General features: G+C 55.0%; 2 protein-coding genes and 1 long non-coding RNA gene across 10 annotated transcripts in view; 1 reads left to right on the forward strand and 2 right to left on the reverse strand.

Moving 5' to 3' along the window:
* Positions 1 to 16,352, reverse strand: part of CCDC30 (coiled-coil domain containing 30) — a 44,620-nt gene extending 28,268 nt beyond the window's left edge. For 5 of the 7 annotated variants that reach the window (XM_064678714.1, XM_064678717.1, XM_064678712.1 and 2 more), the window contains exons 1-5: positions 16,310 to 16,352; positions 15,539 to 15,706; positions 14,169 to 14,289; positions 8,579 to 8,736; positions 5,066 to 5,210 (exon numbers count right to left, since the gene is read on the reverse strand). In XM_064678714.1, coding sequence (XP_064534784.1) covers positions 5,066 to 5,210; positions 8,579 to 8,736; positions 14,169 to 14,289; positions 15,539 to 15,706; positions 16,310 to 16,336 — 619 coding nt within the window. In that variant the 5' untranslated portion in view covers positions 16,337 to 16,352. Of the gene's footprint in view, positions 1 to 5,065; positions 5,211 to 8,578; positions 8,737 to 14,168; positions 14,290 to 15,538; positions 15,707 to 16,151; positions 16,252 to 16,309 lie in introns of those variants that run through there. The other 2 variants (XM_064678719.1, XM_064678718.1) reach the window with 2 other exon arrangements.
* Positions 16,353 to 16,468: 116 nt separating this feature from the next.
* Positions 16,469 to 18,504, forward strand: LOC135425932 (uncharacterized). The gene is made up of 2 exons (XR_010435798.1): positions 16,469 to 16,705; positions 18,339 to 18,504. It is a non-coding gene; the product is annotated as an uncharacterized LOC135425932 (long non-coding RNA).
* Positions 18,505 to 19,273: 769 nt separating this feature from the next.
* PPCS (phosphopantothenoylcysteine synthetase) lies at positions 19,274 to 23,717 on the reverse strand. Of its 2 annotated transcripts, none has more exons than XM_064678727.1 (3): positions 23,179 to 23,717; positions 21,492 to 21,595; positions 19,274 to 19,890 (listed from the first exon to the last, which is right to left on the reverse strand). In XM_064678727.1, exons 1-3 carry the CDS (start codon positions 23,690 to 23,692, stop codon positions 19,567 to 19,569), a joined length of 942 nt encoding a protein of 313 aa, XP_064534797.1. In that variant the 5' UTR covers positions 23,693 to 23,717; the 3' UTR covers positions 19,274 to 19,566. The 2 variants fall into 2 exon arrangements, with proteins under 2 accessions (XP_064534797.1, XP_064534798.1); XM_064678728.1 differs by having other exon boundaries at positions 23,618 to 23,677.
* Positions 23,718 to 24,220: the final 503 nt, after the last annotated feature.

The raw sequence follows: 24,220 nt of genomic DNA on the forward strand, positions 1-24,220 counted from the left end.
GCCCTCCTGGCTGCCAGGGCACTGCTGACTCAGGGACAACTGGCCACCCACCAGCACCCCCAGGGCCCTTTCCTGGCACTGCTCTCCAGCCTCTCATTCCCAGTCTGTCCATCCATCTGGGGTTGCCCCATCCCAGGGGCAGAATCCAGCACTTCCCTTTGTTGAACTTCCCATGGTTGGTGATTCCCAGCCCTCGGATCTGTCCAGGTCTCTCTGCAGGGCCTCTCTGCCCTCCAGGGACTCAACAGCTCCTCCCAGTTTTGGGATCACCTGCAAACTTGCTCAGTGTCCCTTCCAGTCCTGCGTCCATGTCATTGATGAACATGCTGAAGAGCACAGGGCCCAAGATGGGCCCCTGTGAAACCCCCCTGGGGAGAGATGACAGTCTAATGTCACCCAGTCACTGCTCTGGACCTGCCCCAGCTCCATCAGGGCTCCCAGGCAGCCCCCACACACAGGTGTCCATGGGCAGGAGCACAGACACTCCATGTGGGAACATCCTCATGGAACAGCATCCTTGTGGAACACATGGGACACATCCCCAGGGAACATATTCACATGGGACACATCCCTGTGGAGCACCATCTTCATGGAACACCATCCCCATGGGACACATCCTTGTGGAACACACTCTTGTGGAACACATCCCCGTGGAACACATCCCCATGGAACACAACGTCATGGAACACATCCCTGTGGAACACATCCCCGTGGAACACTATCACCATGGAACACTATCACCATGGAACACCACTCTCATGGAACACCATCCTCGTGGAACATCATCCTTGTGGAACACATGGAACTCGTCCCCATGGAACACATCCTCGTGGAACATCATCCTCATGGAACACCTCTCTGTGGAACACATCCACATGGGACACATCCCAATGGAACACAATCCCCAAGGGACACAATCCTCATGGAACACCATCCCCATGGAACACCATCCTCATGGAATATCATCCTCATGGAATATCATCCTTGCGGAACATATGGAACACCATCCTCATGGAACACCATCTCCATGGAACATCATCCTCATGGAACACCATCCCCATGGAACACCATCCCCATGGAACACCATTCTCATGGAACACATCCCCATGGAACACCATCCCCACGGAACACCATCTCCATGGAACACAACCTCATGGAACACATTCCCATGGAACACATCCCCATGGAACACACCCCATGGAACACCATCCCCATGGAACACACCCCATGGAACACCATTTCCATGGAACACAACCTCATGGAACACATCCTATGGAACACACCCCATGGAACACTATCACCATGGAACACATCCCCATGGAACACAACCTCGTGGAACACATCCCTGTGGAACACATCCCCGTGGAACACTATCACCATGGAACACTATCACCACGGAACACAACCTCATGGAACACTATCACCATGGAACACCACTCTCATGGAACACCATCCTTGTGGAACACCATCCTCATGGAACACCTCTCTGTGGAACGCATCCACATGGGACACATCCCAATGGAACACAATCCCCAAGGGACACAATCCTCATGGAACACCATCCCCATGGAACACCATCCCCATGGAACACAACCTCATGGAACACCATCCCCACGGAACACATCCCCATGGAACACATCCCCATGGAACACATCCCCATGGAACCCATTCCCATGGAACCCATTCCCATGGAACACATTCCCATGGAACACAACCTCATGGAACACATTCCCATGGAACACACCCCATGGAACACCATTCTCATGGAACACCATTCTCATGGAACACACCCCATGGAACACATCCCCATGGAACACATCCCCATGGAACACACCCCATGGAACACAACCTCATGGAACACCATTCTCATGGAACACATCCCCATGGAACACATCCCCATGGAACACAACCTCATGGAACACCATTCTCATGGAACACACCCCATGGAACACATCCCCATGGAACACAACCTCATGGAACACACCCCATGGAACACAACCCATGGAACACATTCCCATGGAACACCATCCCCATGGAACACACCCCACAGAACACCATTCCCATGGAACACACCCCACAGAACACCATCCTCTCCCTCCCACAGTGGATCTCCAGTTTCTGGGAGATCCAGGTTCAGCAGCAGTGCTGTGTCCCCTCCAATCCACAGTTATCCCAGGGATTCCAGTTTGCCTCTGGATCATGGAGAATCCCTCCCCTCCCATCCTCAGCGTGGGATTCACAGACAGCAAGGAAAGTTCTGGAAAACCCAAACAACCCAAAAATTCCTTATTTTCACCGCAAAATGCCTCTCTGCTCCAAGAGGGAGCACAGCCAGTTACTGTATCCATGTTTTCCAGGCATTAATATTTATGGAATGGCCGGGACAGGAAAGCTGTGGCTGCACAGCAGCCCTTCAAGGCTGAATCAATAAACCAGTGCAATCACAACACCATTAATGCACACTCCCAGTATTCCCAGTGCAAAAAACAGGGAAAGGTGTTGGGATGAGGAGCACATGGATGGAATTGTGTCCCAAAAACCAGAGAGGAGACAGTTTTCTTCCCAGAAAAGGGAAGGAAGAGTTTTTCCCTTTACAGCTTAAGGGGCGGCCACAGGAAATTTCAGCTCCACGTTGATTTTTATTCAGGTCAAAATCAAAACATCTCTCCTTGTTTGGTCCCAATTTGAGAAAAATAAAAACATAACCCACAATCCCAATCCCCTGATTCGAACCAGGATTCTGATAAAGGAATTTCAGCTGTGCAATTTAAAATAAAATAAAATAAAATAAAATAAAATAAAATAAAATAAAATAAAATAAAATAAAATAAAATAAAATAAAATAAAATAAAATAAAATAAAATAAAATAAAATAAAATAAAACAAAATAAAACAAAACAAAATAAAATAAATAAAATAAAATAAAATAAAATAAAATAATAAAATAAAATATATAAAATAAAGAAAATAAAAGGCAAATAACCTCTTCACAGAATCACAGAATTGGTTGGGTTGAAAGAAGATCTTGAAAATCTCCTCGTTCCAACCCTCAATTTCCACCAAAGTGAATATTGTACTGAAAAGACACCTGAGTATTTTACTGAAGAGCCTTGCTGATAAAATTCTAGCTGTTCTCCACTTACAAACACCCTAAATTGTCCCTCTTTTCCCATTCCTTTCTCTCCAGCTGCTTTCAGGGCTGATCCTACAAGGACAATAAAGGCAGCCCAGTTCTGCTTCTGAGCCCCAAACCCTCCAACATCCTTTATACTCTTTATTAAACACATTCCAAACCCCCAAAACCCCACTAACTGGGCTCAAATTGGCCCCAAACAACCACATCCATTCCCTCTAACACAAACAAGTTATCCCTGAAGCAAAATACCTTGTTTTAGTAAAGGTGTTTCAGCAAAGATCAGTGATTTCTTTGAGGGTTTTTCTCAGCAAATAAATTTATTTACAGAGCGATCGGCTCTGAATTTGTCAGGAGGAGAAGCAGAGACACCCCTGAGATGTCACACTCAAAACCCCACAGACATGAAGCATCAAACCCTTACTCACAGTTGGCAAGGCCTGGTATTCATCTGACACTCCAGGAGACCACAGAGCTCAGGGAATGTGCAGGGAACGGTCCCTGAGGGTCCCAGGCTGGAGCTGCTCCGTGCTCCGGGTGCTGGAGCTGCCACTGCAGGCTCACCCCCTCCCTGGGGACACGTGGATCAATCCACACACCCAGCACAGCCCTGCCTGGCGTTAAAGGGCTGGGTGTGATGGGCTTGGAGGCTGGGGAGGAGCTGCCAGGTCCTGGAAGCTCCTGGGGTGAGGTCCAGGTCCTCACACACAGCACCAGGACCTGCCACTCTCCCCTAAACCTGAACCCGGAGTCTCCTGGAGTGACCTGGTCTCACGTGGGGCTGGGATGTGGCAGCTCACCCCAGTTTGCTGCTCCCCACTGGAATTCTGCACCACAGGTTCAGGGACTGTGAGATGATGGATAAAGTTAAACCCAGAGAGGATTCAGAATTTAAGGGAAAAAGTATCTGCAACTCCCTGGATGGACAGAGGTTGAGATGCTCCTCAGGACAACCATAAACATCTGCTCAGAGGAACAGAAGGGAGGGTGGGACCAGGTGGAGACCATGTGGCCTCCTCCATCCTAATCCCAGCAGAATGGGAGAACATTGAGGACTGAGACTGTGGCTGACAAGGGACAATCAGGATGTTCTGCTGCCAAAGCCACAACCACATCCAAGCCCCTCCTCAGGTGCCAAACCCCCTCCCACTGGGTACACCCATCAGAAATAAAAAAGTCTTTAGGACTAGAGCCACTCCAACTCCACCCCAACAAAAAGAAAATGAGCAAAAATCTGAACTCCCACCTTTCACATGACAGGGACAATGCAAGGAACCCCCCCCCAAAAATAGCAGCCATACCCCTGTGTCCAGCAAAGCACCTGGACCACTCTGAGAGCACCTTTACCACATCTCCCTCCAGGAAACTGTTCCCTTCCACAGTATTTCAGTATATATAAATATTTCAGTATTTATACAAAAATACTAAAAATAAATAAGTGCTAGTCAGCAACAGTTATTTCAGAAATGAGGTGAAGGGACACAATCTAAGTAGTCACTTCATCACTGCTGCTCTTGCCAAGGGCTCCCAGAGAGGCAACATTCCCAAAGTGCATGTGGAGAAGCCCGGGATGAGGGCTCCAGCAAAACCTGTGCACATGGTATTTCAGCTACTCTGTTCCTGTACCAAGTCCTCATTCCCTCTCCATCCCCTCCTAGGGCAGGAATTTCTCCCTGTGGAGGAGCCAGGGAGAGGAGTTCAGTCCAGATCTGGTTCTCACGGATCACAGAGCCCCAGGCTCAGAATGAATGGATTTGTAACTGTTAATTATTGCATTCCCATCTCCTAAGGAGCAGGCTAACACCTGATTTTCCCACATTCCAAGCAGGGAGGACACAGGAGAGGCTGCCCCCCCTCTCCCCAGGGGTGGGGAGGTGACCTTACCCTGAGTGGGCTGGGCTGAGAACAACCAGGAATTAGGAGTGGCTTTACCTGCTGCTCTCTGCTCCTTGCTCGCTGCATCCAACTCCTCTGTCATCCCCTGGAGCTCTTCCTGGGCCCCCATCAGCCTCTGGGGAACATCATCCAGATATCCCACAGCTCCTGCAGGTTCCCTCTCCAACTCTTTCCTGCAGAACTGAAGCACAAGGGTTAATGTTCCCCTGGAAATGAGGAGATGGGACTGAGGCAAAGCTGTTTGTCACCCTCTCTGACACCGGTCCCCTCACCTCCAGTGCCACTTCTGGGACACACCAAAGGCAGGTGATGCCCACAAGGCAGCCCTGACCCAAAGCTCTGAGTGTTCCCTGGCTCCCAGCAGAGGGGACTCACTCCTGCAGAGGCTGGTGGGGCTGCACAGCCTGAGGAGGAGGCTCTGGAACTGTTCAGGCTGTGGGTTTTCATTCTAAAACCAATTAAAACCCTCCCAGTGTGCTCAAGAAGAGACCTGAAATAGGGGGGGGATCACAAGTCTGATGAGGATGAGCTGGGGGGGCTCAGCTGGAGAAAAGGAGGCTCAGGGGGGACCTTCTGGCTCTGCAACCCCCTGACAGGAGGGGGGAGCCAAGGGGGGTCGGGCTCTGCTCCCAGGGAACAAGGGACAGGAGGAGAGGGAATGGCCTCAAGTTGTGCCAGGGCAGGTTTAGATTGGATATTAGGGGAAATTCCTTCACAGAAAGGGTGGTCAGGCACTGGCACAGGCACCCAGGGCAGTGGTGGCCACCATCCCTGGAAGTGCTCAGAAAATATGTGGGTGTGGCACTTGGGGACACAGCTCAGTGGTGAATGTGGCAGTGCTGGGTTAATGGCTGGACCTGATGATTTCAGAGGGCTTTTCCAAACTTTTGAGTCTATGAAATCTCAACCATGAGCTGTGCCACCAGCAAGAAAATGTATTTCCTTTCTCACTGTCCCTCAGGAAGCAGCTGGGGCAGTCCAGCTCCCAGTGCCTGGTGAGTGTGACCAGAGCCAGCCTTGCACAGGAGATTTGAATGCACAGCAGCACCAGGCAGAGCATGGCCATGTGTCTCTTGGCCCTGCCATGTGCCCCTTGGCACCACTGAGGGGCATTTTCACCTTCAACATGCCTTGACTAGAGGGGTGTTGCCATCATGCCTTATATTTGAAGGGAATGTTTCAACCAGAGTTATTCCAAATCCTTGGGAAAATACCCCAGTTGTCCCAGTGAGTACTGGGAGCTCTGTGGGTTCACTGCTTTTTTTTAAAACCTCTGATATCCTGGATCTGCCTTTCAGAGCCAGAGGGCTCAGCTTTGCCCAGAGAGTGTTGGCACAGAGTGTGACTGACTCCCTTTATCAGAGTAACACTGGGAGACAGGATCATGGAATGGTTTGGGATGGAAGGGACCTTAAACCCCATCCAGTGCCACCCCCTGCCATGGGCAGGGACACCTTCCACTAGCCCAGGTTGCTCCAAGCCCTGTCCAACCTGGCCTTGGACACTTCCAGGGATCCAGGGGCAGCCACAGCTTCTCTGGGCAACCTGTGCCAGGGCCTGACCACCCTCATAGCCAAGAATTCCTTCTTAATATCCCATCTAACCCTGCCCTCTGGCAGTGGGAAGCCATTCCCTGTGTCCTGTCCCTCCATCCCTTGTCCCCAGTCCCTCTCCAGCTCTCCCGGAGTCCCTTCAGGCCCAGGAAGAGGCTCTCAGGTCTCCCTGGAGTTTCCCTTCTCCATTTGAGCCCCCCCAGCTCTCCCAGTCTGGCTCCAGAGCAGAGGGGCTGCAGCCCTTGGAGCAGCTCCGTGGCCTCCTCTGGATTCACTCCAACAGTTCCACATCCTTCCTGTGCTGGGCCCCCAAAGCTGGAGGCAGCTCTGCAGGGGGGTCTCACTCAAGGGGGGCAGGGGGATAGAGTCCAAATTTAATTGGCCTTTGGGGTGCAAACACACACTGTGGGCTCCTGTCCAGCTTTCCATCCATGAGAACCCCAAACCCATCCTTCAGGCCGTCCCCTGTCTTTTGAGCCATTTACAAACCCCTTCCTGCTCCCCCCATGAACCAGCACTGAGGGTTCCTGAGGCTCAGCAGGTTGGTGTCACCCATATTTTGCACTCCTGGAGATGTTCCTGAGCTCCCACACACCATGACCCCAGAATATTTCCCCGTGGATCTGCCAGAGCCGACCACACAAACTGCAGGTTTGGACCCCTCTTTCTGCCTTAGTGGTGACACATCAAAACAATCAGTTCTGCTTGGTCAGTCTGGCTAAAAGCTGAATTCATCCCTGTACCAGACAGGACAGGGATGGCCCTTCATCCCAAGAGTGGGACAGGTCAGCTGGGAACAAGCAAGGCCACACATTCCCGCAAACAGGGTAAGAGGAGCAATTAACCCATTAACCTGTAACACTGCTGGGACTCTAATGACTCTGTGAAACAAGAGTGATGCTCCCCTGAACAATGGGGTGCTTAATCCACAGTTTCTGGTTCACAGGGATGGACAGCAATGACATCATCTGGCGGGGATAAGCAGTCTCAGGGAGACTGTTTTCCGGGAAAACAGATCTCCCAAAGTGTCCTTCACCTGGTTTAAAACCACAGAAATGGTGCCCAGTGTCAGAACTGGGGAGAATTTGTGTTTGGTGGAAAACAAGGAGCATTAGGCTTATAAAAATTCCCTAAAAGTGTTCAAGGTGAGGTCCAGTGGGGGGTGTCCCTCTCTCCTCCAAACCCAAACTGTTGTGGGATTCCATTCCTGTCCACAGGAAGAAACTGGAAGGCACAAAAGCAGAAGGCCAAGCCCTGACCCCTCTCTGAGGTCTTTCCCCCTCTCCCTGCTTTCCCCCTGTTCCAGCTCCTTCCTCATTTCTTGGTCACTCAGAGACAAACAGTAGTTCACAGAATTCCAGAATTCTCCATGAAATAGCCACAGTCAGGAGTAGGTGGGAATTGGTGGCCTTAAAATCATAGAAGGGACCCCCAAGTATCCTCCAGTCCAACTCCTGGCCCTGCACAGACACCCCAACAATCCCACCCTGTCCCTGAGAGCTGTGCAGACGTGGGAGCAAATCAAATGCCAATGTCCAAGGGTGGAAACTAAGAAATCTAGAATCAAAGAATTCCAGACTGGTTTGGGTTGGAAGGGATCTTAAAGCCCATCCAGTCCCACCCCCTGCCATGGGCAGGGACACCTTCCACCAGCCCAGGTTGCTCCAGGCCCTGTCCAACCTGGTCTGGGACACATCCAGGGATGGGGCAGCCACAGCTTCTCTGGGCACCCTGTGCCAGGGCCTCCCCACCCTCCCAGGGAAGGATTTCTTCCCAATATCCCATCTAAAGCTACTCTCTGGCAGTTTGAAGCCATTCTCCTTGTCCTGGCACTGTCTGCTCCTGTAAATAGTCTCTCTCCACCTTTCCCGTAGCTCCTTCAGGTACTTCACCACTGAGACTCCACTGAGGACCCAGAGACAGGAGAAACAGTTGTAATTGCAGAAATATCCCAAAGACATTCCCTTCCCAGCCCGAGCAGCTGAGCAGGAGGTACCTGGATGCCCTCTGTGGTGCTGTGGAGCAGTCCCAGTTTCCCCAGCAGTGCTGTCCTCTCCACCAGCAAATAGGCCACCTGTTCGCTGGCAGCGCTGTGAGCGATCTGGGACAGCCCTTCCTGCTGCAGCAGCTCCTCCACCTCCTTCAGCTGGGCTTCTGCAAGGCAAGGCAAGGCTTGGGGTGAGCAGAGGAGCAATCAGGGCATGATTTCCTGCAGATCTGCTTCCCGGATCCTCTAATTCCCCAGTGCAGCAGCTCCTGTTTCTCCTGGAGCCCAACAGCTCCTCAAGTCTCTCCTGCTTCCCACTCCTTGTTCTTCCCTGTTATCTCAGCCCTATTCCCTCTCTCCCAAGGTTTCTGCTCATCCATCCCCTTCCCTGCCTGCCAAGTCATAGGACCTGCTACACCTACTTGGAGTTCTCCTGCCTGGTTTTCCAGGGAGGAGTTTCCACAACCACCTTCTCCTCCCAGCCTGGTTTATCCTCACACCGTTAACCCAGAGTGGTGGAAACTAAACAGGTTAAACACGAGGGAACCATGGAATCAGTAAGGAAAAGACCTCAAAGATCATCAATTCCAACCTTCAGATACCCAAGACCTCTTGGAGAGAAGCAGACATTTTCTTCAGCAAGAGACACAAAACACTGGATCACTCCTAGAGAGCATCACTATTTTCCCAAAGAGAGAGGCAGATCTAAGTATCTTTAAGAATTAAAGTGCCAATCCTTCACCATTTATCCCAAAATTATAGCCAGGAACACCCTGCACTGGGAAAAACTTCCAGATTCAATGGCAGATTTGTGACAGCAGCACTTGCAGAAGTCAGTCTATGGCCAGGCACTGCTGTGGTTGTGAAACAAACAGGTGCTAAAAAGATTCCCCCTTTTTTGTGGCTGGAATTTACCTGCCAGGAGAAAATGAGGAAACTTTGGTCTCTGGAGTGGTCAGGGCAGTAACTCCTGCACCAGATCCAGCAGCTTGTGGAGCCGGGGAAGGGCTTTTCCAACCCTCCCTGTGTAATTCATATTAAAACAAATCCAAATTTCTGCCCCAAACAAGGTGATAAAGGTTTCTGAGTGCTGCAGGATGGGAGTGCAGGGAGTTGTAAGGAAGAAGGAGGGATATTCCCACTTTTTCACTCAGGAAGCTGGAGTTGGACAACTGCTGTCCAGCAGAGCAAATATTCCTCTCCCCCAGAACACAGAGAGCTGTGGACAAGCCTGGCCCTCCCTTCCCTGCACTGATTTAACCACATCCCGAGGCTCCAATCAATCAATGCCATGTTTCCACTCCACTGTTCCAGCCCTGTGGATGGAAAACACCCTGCGGTCCCCTGGGGTCCCAGAGCACAGCTCAGTCAATAGGGGGTCAAACAGGGCCCACCAGCAAACAGGGCTTTGGGCAGCAGCAAAATAACTGGACTTGCTCCGAGCATGTGCACCAGGAAGAGCCCATGGATCCCAGGAAACAGTCCCCAACCTGCCTTCAGTTTGCTCCCAGAGTTTTGCCAAATCCCAGCGACAATGAAGGGGAAACTGCTCCCATTTATGGCCAGGAATGGGACCCCCTACAGAACTGACACCTTCCCCTGCCAGTGCTTCCCTCATACCCTGCCAAGTAATGTTTACTGGTACAGCCTCAGATCCCAGATATTTTCCACAGGTTGAGGAGGGAAAAGGATTTGTGAGGATGAGAATGGTCTGCCATGCCCAGCACAGGTCACCTGCTTGTCAGACCCACTGATTTCTCACAAACCCCTTCCCTCCCCGACCCAGCAGGTCTGGGAAGAGCCAACAGCTCCCCCAGGCACTGTTCCACCAGAGCACTGCTGGCTTCCCACTGCCACCCTCCTGTCCTTGCTTGTTTGGAAGCAAGTTTTATATTTGTATTTTCTACCCCAGGAAGGACTCTCAGAAGCAGCAGCTCAGTGGTGTCCTCACCTCAGCACAGACCTGCCCTGTCCCTGCTGGGTGTGTTTCACCAGTCCAGCTGTTCCAGCTGCTACAACAAACAAGCTCAGACCACAACTATTTATTCTTTTTATTCCACTTTTGAAACAAATGGAGGCAGCTCCCCTCAGTGTGGTGCTTCCAGTTGTTTTTCAGGAAGACTTTTGGCACCACAGCACATGTGCCATTGACCTGCCCTCCAACAACACCCCGGAGTGTCCAACGAGAGCCATCGAATCAGGAACCACCTGGAGGGGAGGAAAAATGTCACTCTGGGCAGAAGATCCACGAGGTGAAGCTCAGCTCCATGGCCCAGCAGAAACTCAGCTCCATGGCCCAGCAGAAACCAGCCCTGGCTGCTCCAGCAGGAACCTGTGCCAGGCACAGAGTAAATCTGTGAGCAGGGATTTGTGTCATCAGAAGCTACTCGGGGTCAGTGATGGGCATTAATGATCCTCAGAGCCTGAAGGGGCTCCAGGAGAGCTGGAGAGGGACTTGGGACAAGGGATGGAGGGACAGAACAAGGGGGAATGGTTTTAAATTAAAAGAGGGGAAATTTAGATGGGATATTGGGAAGGAGTGAAGGTGGTTTGGCCCTGGCACAGGTTGCCCAGAGAAGCTGTGGCTCCCCCTTAATCCCTGGAAGCGTCCAAGGCCAGGTTGGACAGGGCTTGGAGCAACCTGGGGTAGTGGGAAAGTGTCCCTGCCCATGGCAGGGGTGGGACTGGAGGGCTTTAAGGTCCCTCAAACCCAACCCAGTCTGTGATTCCATTCTATGAAACAACAGATCAAGTTGCTCCAAGTGATCCCAGATCAAGGTCTCCAGCCTTTACCTGAGTCTTTGCCCCTCCCTTCTCACCTCCCAGCTCCAGCTGTGAGGACAAGGCAGAGCAGGACAGATCCTGCCCCTCACACCATTCCCAGCTCAGGCCCCTCCTTTGTACCACAATCTTGAACCAGCCACTCTTCCCAACTGCCCTTTCAGGTTCTCCTTCCAATTCTCCCAAAAGCTCCCAACCACCACCCTCTCCTCTTGCCTCACCCACATTTTTAACAGTCCCAGCAGACCTGGGTCTGCCTTTCCACAAGACCCTTGTCCATCCTGATCTGCAGGATCATCCTGTCCCTACTGCAGACACCCAGCTGTCCCCAAAAACAAGAGGGGGAGCAAGACCCGGAGCACAAGTGTGAGGAGGAGCAGCTGAGGGAGCTGGGGGGGCTCAGCCTGGAGAAAAGGAGGCTCAGGGGGGACCTTCTGGCTCTGCAACCCCTGACAGGAGGGGGGAGCCGGGGGGGGGGGGCAGGCTCTGCTCCCAGGGAACAAAGGGACAGGAGGAAACGGCCTCAAGCTGTGCCAGGGGAGGGTCAGGTTGGATATCTGGGAAAATTCCTTCACAGAAAGGGTGGTCAGGCACTGGCACAGGCTGCCCAGGGCAGTGGTGGAGTCCCCATCCCTGGAAGTGTTCAGAAAACCTGTGGATGTGGCACTTGGGGACACAGTTCAGGGCTGACCTTGGCAGTGCTGGGGGAATGGTTGGACTTGATCTCAGAGGGCTTTTCCAACCTTAACAATTCCATGATTCTGTGATCTCTGATGAAAAGCAGAGGCTGGGGGAATGGGCACAGGGATACAGACAGGACTCAGCAGCAGAGCAGCCCGAGAGAATCCTTTGGGAATGTGGCACAGCACAAGCACATCCATCTGCTCCATGCCAGAGATGGCCAGGGGGATTTTTCTGTGAAGTGGCTGAGCCAGAATCATGGAATCAGAGAATGTCCTGAGCTGGAAGGGACCCCCAGGGATCATCCAGTTCAAATCCCAGACAACCCCAACAATCCCACCCTGTCCCTGAGAGTGTTGTCCAAACCCTCCTGGAGCTCTGGCAGCCTTGGGGTCGTGACACTGCCCCGGGGAGCCTGGGCAGTGCCAACCACCCTCTGGGGGAAGAACCTTTTCCTAATATCCATCCTAAACCTCCCTGGCACAGCTCCAGCCATTCCCTGGGTCCTGTCCCTGGGCACAAAGAGCAGAGATCGGAGCTGCCCCTCAGGAGGAGCTGCAGACCCCGAGGAGTCTCCCCTCAGCCTCCTCTTCTCCAGCTGAACAAACCTGCAAAGCAAAAACCCAAAAAAACTCAATAAAAGACTCAATAAAACACTCCACAAACACCTCAGGGCTGCCCCCCCTCCCTGCAGGGGACAGCCTGGGGGAGCAGGGCCTTCTCCACTGCCCAGATCCCTGAATTATCTCCACACATCACTAATGCCAGCACTGAGGTACAGGCAAGCCTTAAAACCCACAATCTGCCAGTGATATCCCAAAACCCCTCCAGAAAAACCCCATGGCATTGAATCCACAAAACCCCCCGGGAACAACACGACCACAATTAAAATCAAGATGCACGGACACGGATCTCGGCTTCCATTCCAGGCTTAACCATTGCTCAACAGCCACAGGAATCCCTCAGAAGTGGAAGAAGTCCAAGACCGGGAGGGAATCACTGCATTTCAGCTTCGGGGAAGGCCCGTCCTTCTCCTGCCACCTCGTGGGCAGCGAGAGAAGAACCAGGAACAGAGTTTCCTGCCACAGCGACGCTCCCAAAAACTCATTAATCATTTCAACCCCTTGTAACCAGCATTTTCACCACAAACCACCACTTGAGGTGCCCAGAGGAACCAGAATTTTAGGCCAACCCATCTTTGGAAAGTCCCTCTGTCACATGTGCTCCTTGAAAACCCAAAAGATGCTCAAAACCACAATCAGTTTGCCCAAAACTCCTGAATTTGCTGCCCAAAACAAAGCCTATATCACAAAGAAGCTGTGCCATCACCCCCAATTTTACCTTAGGGCCAGGACAATACATCCCATGAAAGGAGTTGATGTAACAAAGGCACTCAAAGCACAACAAAAGAATGAAGAAAATCAAGATTTAAACCCCCCCCAAAAAAACATTTGCCATTACTGGAAGTGACCTCAGAGTTTGAAAATAAATTATTTGAAGCAAAATAAATGAAATAATTCCTTTAAACAAAATTACTGCACCTAAAATAGTGGAGTTCTAAGGGGCTCCAAGCAACCTGGGGTAGTGGAAGGTGTCCCTGCCACAGCAGGGAGTGGAACTGGATGGGCTTTAAGGTCCCTTCCAACCCAAACCATCCTGGGATTCTGTGACAATAAACACACACAAGTTGTGAATCCCCAGCACATGACACTGTCCCTCACAGTTGCTTTAAAAAATGGGGAGTTTGTGTAAACCAAAGCCAAAGGCAAATTCACTGCCTGGGTGGGAGTGAGGAGTCAATGACAGATAAATAAATCAGTGTTGGAAAGCAAACAGCACCATCAGTTCTGGCCTTCAAACAGCCTCTGGAAGAGGCAACAATGGAGCCACACAGAGAAAGTGCCAAATTCCCTGAATAAAGGCAGTGAAAGCAGGCAAGGACCTCTAAATCAATTAAAAATCGGCTCTAACAGCTCATTAACACTTTTAGCAACCTCCCAAAGAGCAAACCACTGAGACGCCCCTGAGGACTCCCTGAGAGCTCCCTGAGAATTCCCCAGAAAGGCTGCTCTGCTCTCCAGGAAGGTTTAACACCTGCCAGGGCATTCCCTGGGCCGTGGGGAGGAGGGATCATTACCCTGGAGCAGCTGCAGCCGTGCCAGCTCCAACCTGAGCTGTTCGTTCTCCCTCTCGTGCTCCGAGGCGATGGCATCCCGCTCCTCCGTCAGGGCACGCACGTGGCCCACGTAGCTTTCCACCTGGAACAGGGAAAACAGCCCTTTCCACCCAGAACAGGGAAAACAGCCCTATCCCTGTGGCTGCCAGAGCCTCCCCAAGGGGCACAAAGAGCTCTGCCACCTTTGTATTTGAAGGATAAGCCCAAGTATTGGTGGGACGCTGCACCTTTGAACAGCTGGGATGGGAAAACCTGGACTGGGAGGGGGTGAGGTGTGGGGGTGCTGGGATGGGGGGGCTCTGAGCCACGGCTCTGTGGGAGATGCTGGGCTCACCACCTGCTTTTTGATGCCCCTACATGAGGAATGGGGACGTAGTGGGGATGCCCTGAGTTTCCCAGGGCAGCAGAGTGGCTGTGACACCCCTGGACATGCTGCTGCACAGAGGGGATGTGGGACTGGGTGGGTTAAACCCAGAGGGGGTCAGAGGATCACTCAGGTTGGAAAAGACCTCCAAAATCATGGAGTCCAATCTGTGCCCGATCCCCATCTGGGCACTGAGTGCCACACCCAGTCCTTCCTTGGGCACCTCCAGGGATGGGGACTCCACCTGGGCAGCCCCTTCCAATGCCTGACCACCCTTTCCATGAAGAAATTCCTCCTGATGTCCAACCTGACCCTCCCCTGGCACAGCTGGAGGCCATTTCCTCTCCTCCTGTCCCTTGTTCCCTGGGAGCAGAGCCCAACACCCCCCCAGCTCCACCCTCCTCTCAGGGAGTTGTAGAGAGTGCGAAGGTTCCCCTCGAGCCTCCTGTGCTCCAGGCTGAGCCGTCCCAGCTCCCTGAGACATTTCTTGTACTCCAGCCCCTTCCCCAGCTCCGTTCCCCTCTCTGCACTCACCAGAGGGATGGGCCACGGCTGGTGACCACACACCCCCTGAACACCTCCAGGGATGGGGACTCCATCACTGCCCTGGGCACCTGTGCCAGTGCCTGACTGCCCTTTCCATGGAGGAATTTTCTCATCCAACCTGAGATTCCATGAAGGAATTTTCTCATCCAACCTGAGATTCCATGAAGGAATTTTCTCACCCAACCTGAACCTCCCTCGGCACAACGCGAGGCCACTTCCTCTCATCCTGCCCCTTTTTCCCCAGGAGCAGAGCCCAACGCCCCCTCCGGCTCCCCCTCCTGTCAGGGAGCTGCAGAGAGTGAAAGGTCCCCCCGAGCCTTCTTTTCTCCAGGCTGAGCCCCCCCAGCTCCCTCATCCCTGGTGCTCCAGCCCCTTCCCCAGCCCGCTCCCATCCCAGGACGGCTCCAGCAGGGCCCCTTACGTCTCTCATGTCCTGCTCCCGCCGCCGTTCCAGCTCTCCCAGCCGTGTCTCCGCTCTCCGGAGCAGCCGCCAGGCCAAGCCCAGCAGCTCCTGGGCCGGGGCCGCGGGGTCCGCGCCCTCCGCCCGCAGCCAGCGCAGCACCGCGTCCGCCGGCACCGGGGGCTCGGCCTGGGGGACAGAGGGCAGTGAGACGGGGGACGACTGACCCCCCGACCCCCCACGGGGGTACGACTGGTCCCCTCAGCCCCGGGTGCCGGGGGTACAACTGACCCCCCAAACCCCCGGGCCGGTCCCGGGGGTACAAACGATCCCCCTCAGCCCCAAACCAGGCAGTACAGCTGACCCCCCGAACCCCCTGCGGGGGTACCACCGACCCCTCTCAGACCCCGATCCCAAACCCGGGGGTACAACTGACCCCCCTCAACCCCGATCCCAAACCCAGGGTACAACCGACCCCTCTCAGACCCCGATCCCAAACCCGGGGGTACAACTGACCCCCCTCAACTCCGATCCCAAACCCAGGGTACAACTGACCCCCCTCAACCCCGATCCCAAACCTGGGGGTACAACCGACCCCCCTCAACCCCGATCCCAAACCCAGGGTTCCACTGACCCCCCGAAACCCCAGGCTGGTCCCGGGGATAAAACAACCCTCCGAGGGGTACAACCGCCGCCCCTCAGCCCCCGACGTCGGTCCCGGGGGCACCCCCGCCCCCCCGATGGTAACCCCGGGGGTACCACAGGCCCCCCGGGCCCGCTCCGGGCACCCACCGGGGCGGCGGCCGCGGCCGCGTCCATGCGGCGGGACGGACCCCCGTCGCCATGGCAACAGGACACGCCCCCAGAGGACACGCCCCCAGACAGCGAGGTCTTGAATCGGGCTATGAGGCCACGCCCCCAGCCAATAGTGTCGTGGGGGCCGGGAGGCCACGCCCACTGCCACGCCTCCAGCCAATAGTGTCGTGCAGGGGCAGTTTGAGGCCACGCCCCTGGTCACTCCCCACTCGACAGGCGCCCCCTGGCGGGGGTCCCGCGGGACAGACCGGCCGCCAAAAATCCCAAACCGGGCAAAAAGTTATCCCGGTTTCCTTCCAAGGGAAACTGCTGGAGCTGAACCGAGCATGGAGAGGTGTCCGGGGAGACCTTAGAGCCCCTTCCAGTGCTCAGGTGAGACCCCCCTGAAGAGCTGCCTCCAGCCCTGGGGGCCCAGCACAGGAAGGACGTGGAGCTGCTGGAGCCAGCCCAGAGGAGACCACGGAGCTGCTCCAAGGGCTGGAGCCCCTCTGCTCTGGAGCCAGGCTGGGACAGCTGGGGGGGTTCACCTGGAGAACAGAAGGCTCCAAGGAGACCTTACAGCTCCTTCCAGTGCCTAAAGGGGCTCCAGGAGAGCTGGAGAGGGACTGGGGACAAGGGATAGAGGGACAGGACAAGGGGGAATGGCTTAAACCTAAAAGAGGCTTGATCCAGACTGGGATTTTGGGGAGAAATCCTTCCCTGTGAGGATGGGGAGGCCCTGGCACAGGTTGCCCAGAGAAGCTGTGGCTGCCCCATCTCTGGAAGTGTCCAAGGCCAGGTTGGAGCAACCTGGGCTAGTGGAAGGTGTCCCTGCCCATGGCAGGGGGTGTAATGAGATGGGCTTTAAGGTCTGTCCCAACCCAAAGATGATTCCTTGAGATGGTGGAACTGCAAAGTAAAGCAGCTCCATCCTGCAGAGCTCACTCCCTGACTGCACAAGGGAAGGAGAAGACCCAGCCATGGAGAAGAGCGACACAGCAGAGCACAGGGAGGACCTTCCATGGGCAGTCAGGGATCCCCAGAAAGCCCTGGACAGATGGTCCTGGACCTGCAGGAACCCCTTCCAACTCATGGTACCACACCCAGCACCCCCAAAAGGGAACGGCTGGTGCCCAAATATGGCCAGGCTGGAGCATTCCTGGGCTTAGGAACAGGAGCAGCTCCTGCTTGGAACAGGATCATCCCCGACATGGGACTGGGGTGGCTGTGGCTCAAGAGTCTCCCCAACCTGGGCCTAGCAAGGAGAGGCAGATACAACCCCCACAGTGGTGTTCCCAGCCCCTGAGACCCCACAGGGCCTGGGGCAGGTGATGCCCCAATCTGCTCTCCAAACTGTTCAGATCACTGCTCTCCTTCCCAGAGGAATCCCAGAACAGTCCAAGACAATGTTGGTGGCACTTTTCCCACTCTGTGTCCCAGCACTCCTGCAAGGGCACCTTCAACTTACACAAGCTCTGACATTCTCATCCCTGCTGATCCATCCCTGCTGCTGGCAGCTCCAAAGACAAGGGAAATCCCTGAACTAGCAGGACTTGACATCCCCAGTGATTACACACTGGGAGAGGAAGACAGGCAGCTCTTGGAGCTTCTCCAGTTCTCTCACCCCCTTCTCTATCAGTCCTGGCCACCTTGAAGTTGTGAGTTCCTTCTCCAGCTGGATCTCAGCCCTCCTGAACAACCTGGACTCTTTCTCCCATCCCTAATGGAATCTCCTGATCCCATTCCCACACTCTTTTCTTGCTCTCCTGGGTTTATTTTCCCCCATTTTATGAGCACACCTCACCTTCACGTGACAGTGTAATTACAACATCTCTGCTGCCTCCTTGAACCCACGATGGTTTTAACCAGGGCAGTTCCCCCTCTGGAGAGGCATCCAGTGTTCCTAAGTGCTGTTGTCTTCCTTTCCAGGCTCCCAGTGACTATTGCAAGGACAAGCAGGTGAGCAGGCACACAGTGAACAGCAGCAGAGCTGCACTGAAGGTTTTTACCATTTTGGTTCTTGCAGACACACAGGAACAAACGCTGGGAAGTTGGGAATGGGATGGAAGAGGGTTTAGAGAAAAGCAGCAATGTCCCAGTTTGAACTCCAGCCAAGAGGAAGCTCCTCCCAGGGTCCATCACTGCCACTCCTTCTGCTCACCCAGAACCACAGAATCAAGGTTGGAAAAGCCTCTTGAGATCATTGAGTCCAACTATTGACCCAGCACTGCTGTCCCCAAGTTCCACACCACACATTCCTTGAACACTTCTAGGGATGGGGACTCCACCACTGCCCTGGGCAGCCCCTCCCAATGCCTGACCACCCTTTCCATGAAGGAATTTTCACAATATGAAAACGTGAACCTCCCCTGGCACAACTTGAGGCTGTTTCCTCTCATCTTGTCCCGTGTTCCCTGGGAGCAGAGCCTGACCCCCCCCGGCTTCCCCCTCCTGTCAGGGGGTTGTAGAGAGCAAGAAAGTCCCCCCCTGAGCCTCATTTTCTCCAGGCTGAGCCCCCCCAGCTCCCTCAGCTGCTCCTGCTGCTCCAGACCCTTCCCCAGCTCCTTCCCAGGACACCTCCCCCCTCAGTGCCCACTCCTTTTCTCCAACCCCTTGTCCCCAGGCTCAGATACATCCCCTGTGCTCCATGCCACGTTTCCCTGCCTTTATCCCCTCCAGCAGCCTATGAACACCTGGGATGGGAGGAAAACCTTTGAAGCAGCTGCTTTAGGGCCACTCTACAGCACCTACTGCTGAGCTGTAGGAACTGGGACCTCTCCTGGCACAGCAGCTGCTCCCCAAAGTCATTGTCACCTCATTCTCCTCCTTTTCCCACCCTTGTTTCACCATCCACCCTCAGCACCAGCTGATTCCACACTCCAGCCATAAAACCAGCACATCTTTGCTGCAAAGCCCCATTCCGTCCTCCAGCCATTCCAAAAGAAACTTGGAAGAGAGAGATTCAAGAAGTTCTTTATATTATATAGACACCTGCACCATTTCTCCTCCCTCCAGGGGACAGAAACCAAATCCTTTCCTGCTCTGGACACCAGGAGAACCCTCCTTTGGAAGGGTTTCACTTCCGTGTATTTCTCTTTCCCGAAGCCACGACAAATCGTGGCCAAGCTGTGGAGAAGTGACACGGTTTTGGATGGGCCTCCAGAGCATCCTGGAGGTTTGGTTTATTTACCTGGACAGGGAATCACTCCAGGGAATCATCCCAGTTCCTCTCCAGCACAATTCCCAGCTGCTCCTCAGCCTTTCCTCTCTATGAAGGCCGTGTGCTGCCCCTGCAGGTAACTCACAATTTTCTCCTCTATCTCCATGCCTTGTGCTAGTTCCTCCTCCGAGAGGGACAGGGGGGTCTGTGAGTCGCTGGTGACGATGATGACAGAGGTCCTGCGGGACTCCAGGACGTTGGCCACCACCACCTGGTGCCGGTACTTCTCCAAGGCCTGCCGGGACTTGTCGATCAGGAGCTGGGGATCCGTCTCCAGCTTGAAGGAAATCACAAAGGCCTCAGGGGCCCAGTCTCTGACCAGGGGGGACAGCATTTTTGGCACCATCTTCATTGTGATCTGTGAAGGACAAAAAAACCCGTCAGTCAAAACATCACAGTGAGTTTTAGTAAGAGAGGGAAGTTCCAGCTCGCAGCGGGAAGTTCTGCAAGGCAGTGTTTGATCAGCCCCAAGCAAACAGTGCTCAAATGTCACTGCAACGCCCTGTAAATGGAACTTAAAGGATCAGTGAGGTGCCACCAATGAGCAGGGTGTGAATTCAATTCAACTTAATTCAACTCAGTTCAATTCAACTCAGCCCAACTCAGTTCCATGAGCAAAGTGGTACCCACAAAAAGCAGGGGAGTTCTGAAGCAGGGCCACAGGAACTCTGCATTCCCAGAGCTAAACCCCACTCTGGGAATACAAATATAAGCAGAGGAAGATTTAAAAAAAAAAGAAAAAAAAAGCATTACAGCTTCAGAAGTCTGAGTTTTTCAGCTCTCTAGAATCCAGGCAGTTTATTCCACCTTCAGCTTTGCTTCTCTCAACTCCTTAAGGCACATGAGGCTTCAAAGTCCCAAAGTACAGGGGGGGAAAAAAGTAGGAGACTCTGTTCTCCAGCTTCCCATCACTGGGGATCAGCTTGGGTCCCACCTTTCTGGTGCTAATGATAAAGAAATAAGCCCAGAAGCTGATTAAATTCAATTAATTTGGTGTTTTTTACACACAGAGCTCTGGAGTCAACTGCTCCCATCACTGAGAGGGCAAGAGACGTGTGTGTTGGACTATCATTGGGGCAGGCAGGATGGACCCAGAGTCCTGGAATGGTTTGGTTTGAAAGAGACCCTAAAGACCATCTTGTTCCACCCCCTGCCATGGGCAGAGACACCTCCCACTAGCCCAGGTTGCTCCAACCTGGCCTTGGACACTTCCAGGGATGGGGCAGCCACAGCTTCTCTGGGCAACCTGTGCCAGGGCCTCCCCACCCTCACAGGGAAGAATTTCTCCCCAAAATCCCAGTCTGGATCAAGCCTCTTTTAGGTTAAAGCCATTTCCCCTTGTCCTGTCACTCCAGGCCCTTGTCCAAAGCCTCTCTCCAGCCAGAAGGCAGCAACTCAAGTACTCCAGGAGCTATTCTTGGAGCACTTCAGCTCCCTGAGACCCACCTCTCCTCGTCTCCATGGAAGCACAGACAGCTCTAAAGGACAAAGCCAGAAGAGCAGGAGGCATCTCACAGGTGCCCCTTCACATTCCACAGCACAACTGCTGATATGTTGGAGCTGCTGCCTCTCACACCCAGAAAGAGCAGTGCTGGGACACCGCTCCCTCCCTGTGGATAACCCATGGATAACCCACGGATAATGCATGGCACCACTCACTGCTGGGGCTGGAGTTTGCCACTCAACCCCCTCCATGCCATCCTAAAAATAAACCTGGATCAAAGCAAAGCAGGGCTGACCCTGCCCTGCCCTTTATCTGGGCCCCTTGGTGCAAGATAAGAACAAAACAATGCAACTCCAGCATTTCCAACCCTGTGGAAAAACTCGCCCTCCCGTTCCCTCTGAGAACACACATGAGCCGGTGCTTTGCAGCTTTCCCAGGCTTTATCCACAGCCAGGCATGACCCTGGGAGCAAGAAGGGGGTGGCAGAGGAGGGTGGCAGAGAGGGGGGGCCTCACCTGCAGGGGCCCCTCCGAGGACTGGATCTTGTGCTCAGGCATCTCAGAGGCCGGAATGTAGAAATCGGACACGGCGGCTGCCAGGTAGAACATGACACTGGAGCCTGTGGGAAAGAGCTGCTGTCACCCCTCCGTGGCCTGGCCCTGTCACCCCTCCATGGCCTGGCCCTGTCACCCCTCCATGGCCTGGCCCTGTCACCCCAGGGACCCCAGAGCCAGCAGGGCCCCCTCAGAGCACCCCCAGCACCGCCCTGAGCAGGGCAGCGCTGCCCCCTCACAGGGGTCCCTCACACACACCATCCCCCACTGGGGTCTGCCTTGCCCCAGATAAGAGGTCCATTCATGCCAGAGCCCCACAGTCAACAGGGCCACCTTGTCACCTCATACCTGGGCTCTGGGGCCACCCTGAGGGGGCCATATTGTCCCTTCACACCAGGGACATCCCCCCTCACCTGGCCCCCACAACCACCACGTCCCCTCATGCCCATGTTCCCCAAAATGGGGGCCCATGTCCCCTCAGGCCCGGGCCCCCTCCCGAGGCCACTCTGTCCCCTCACACTGGGGACCCCCAAATGGGCCTCATCCTTCTCTTGCCTTACACCCCCCACGCCAAGGCCACCCCAGTTCTTCCCTGTCCCCTCACACCAGGGACCCTCCTGGGGCCACCTCATCCCCTCACACCCGGTGTCCCCCCATTTCCTCCATCCCTCACACTGGGGAGCCCCACAGGGGCCTCGTTCTCTCTTGCCTTCTACCCCCCCACCTGAAGGCCACCCTGTCCCCTCATTCCTAGGTTCCCCCCAGTTCTTCCCTGTCTCCTCACACCATGGGGGGGACCCTCCTGGGGTCACCCCATCCCTTCCCACCTGGTATCCCCCCAAGTTTTCCACCCATCCCCTCATACCCAATGTACCGCCCAGCTCCCCCCTATTCCCTCACACTGGGGACCCCTATGTGAGACCTTGCCCTCTCTTGTCCTTCTCCTGCCCCCCACCTGGACCATCCCATCCCCTCATTCCCAGGTCCCCCCTGCTCCTCCCTGTCCCCTCACACCAGGGACTCTCCAGGGCCACTCCATCCGCTCACACTGGGAACTCTCATGAGGGGCCTCACCCTCTCTTGCCCTGCTTCTTGGCCACCCCATCCCCTCATTCCTGGGTCCCCCTGGTTCCCATGTCCCCTCCTGCCCAGACTTCACCTGGTTCCTCCTCATCCCTTGTGTCCCCCCATCCCCTCACATCAGGGACCCTCCTGGGCCACCTCATCCCCTCATACTGGGGACCCCCCTGGGAGATTTCATCTGCTCTTGCCCTGCTCCTGCCCCTCACCCGGGCCACTCCATCCCTTCACTGCCAGGTCCCCCGGGTTCCCCCTATGCCCTCCCACCCAGACTTCACCTCATTCCTCCCCATCCCCTCAAACCCGGTGTCTGCCCCGTCCTCTCACACTGGGGACCCCCACGGCAGGACCTCACTCTCTTTTGCCCTGCTCCTGCCCCCCATCCCCTCATCCCCGTGCCCCCTTCACACCAGGGACCCTCCTGGGGCCACGCCATCTCCTCACACCCGGTCCCCCTCTGTCCCTTCACACTGGGGACCCCCACGGGGGACCTCGCCGTCTCTTGCCCTGCCCCTGCCCCCCACCCCAAAGCCACCCCATGCCCGTGTACCCCCCGTCCCCCCAGTACCCAGCGGTGCCAGCGCCCTGGCCGCGGCGCGCAGCAGCGCCAGATACTCCGCCAGCTCGGTGAACTCGATGGCGAGCAGCGCTCCCTCTTCGGTGGCCCGGTGGTAGTCCCGGAGCGCGGGCAGCAGCGCGGGCAGCGCGGCGGGCGCGGCAGCCACGCCGGGCGGGGGGCCCGGGGTGAGGCGGAGCGCGTCCAGCAGCGCGGGGCCGTGCGGGGGCAGCGCGCGGGCCCAGGGGAAGACGGAGCGGGCGCGGTGCAGGAAGCACACGCCGTAGCCGAGCCCCACGAGCCGCTCGGCCGAGGCTGCCCCGCGCCGCCCGCTGCTGAAGTTCTCCAGGAAGCGCACGGCCCGCGCCTCCAGCGGCACCTGCGTCCCGCCCGAGGTCACCAGCGCCACGCGCCGCCCGCGCGCCACCTGCGCCGCCGCCCACGCCCGCACCCGGCGCTCGGCCGCCAGCGCCGCCGCGTCCTCCGCGTCCTCCTTCTCCCCCTTCTCCTTTCCCGGTTCCGCCATGACCCGCCCGCCGGAAGTGAATAGTTCTCCTTCCTGCCACCACCGGAAGTGTTGCCTTGGCAACGCCGTCGCCGGCAGCCTTCACCCCGGAAGTGTTGCCTTGGCAACGCCGACGCTCTCGGACTTCACCCCGAAAAGCCGGGGAAGACGCTCTCCGGACTTCGTTTTGAGGACATACAGCCGAAAAAGACACACACGTTTATTGCAGCGCCGGATGTGTCGGGAAGGATTCCCCAGCACGCACCCCGAATCGCATAGGTTTCATCAGTTTAGACAACTTCCTAATTACAGATTTGAGGATTCCCTCACCTGTCCCACTCCATTTCCCCCCTCGAATTGCTTGTTTTACTCTTGACACGGTTTCCTTCCTTCTGGACCTGGTTCAAGGCCTAAACCCAGTCTTGTCTCGTCTCCTTTTTCGCTTTTATCACTCTCTTCCGCAGGTGCTGACAGTTGTCTTAGTTTCCCAACTAAAACACTGTAAACTGTTTCATTCACTTCCACAAGTACTTTGAAATAGTTTCTCTA

This window comes from Pseudopipra pipra, chromosome 22 (genome assembly GCF_036250125.1).
Source record: "Pseudopipra pipra isolate bDixPip1 chromosome 22, bDixPip1.hap1, whole genome shotgun sequence".
In the NCBI taxonomy this organism is placed as follows: Eukaryota; Metazoa; Chordata; class Aves; order Passeriformes; family Pipridae; genus Pseudopipra; species Pseudopipra pipra.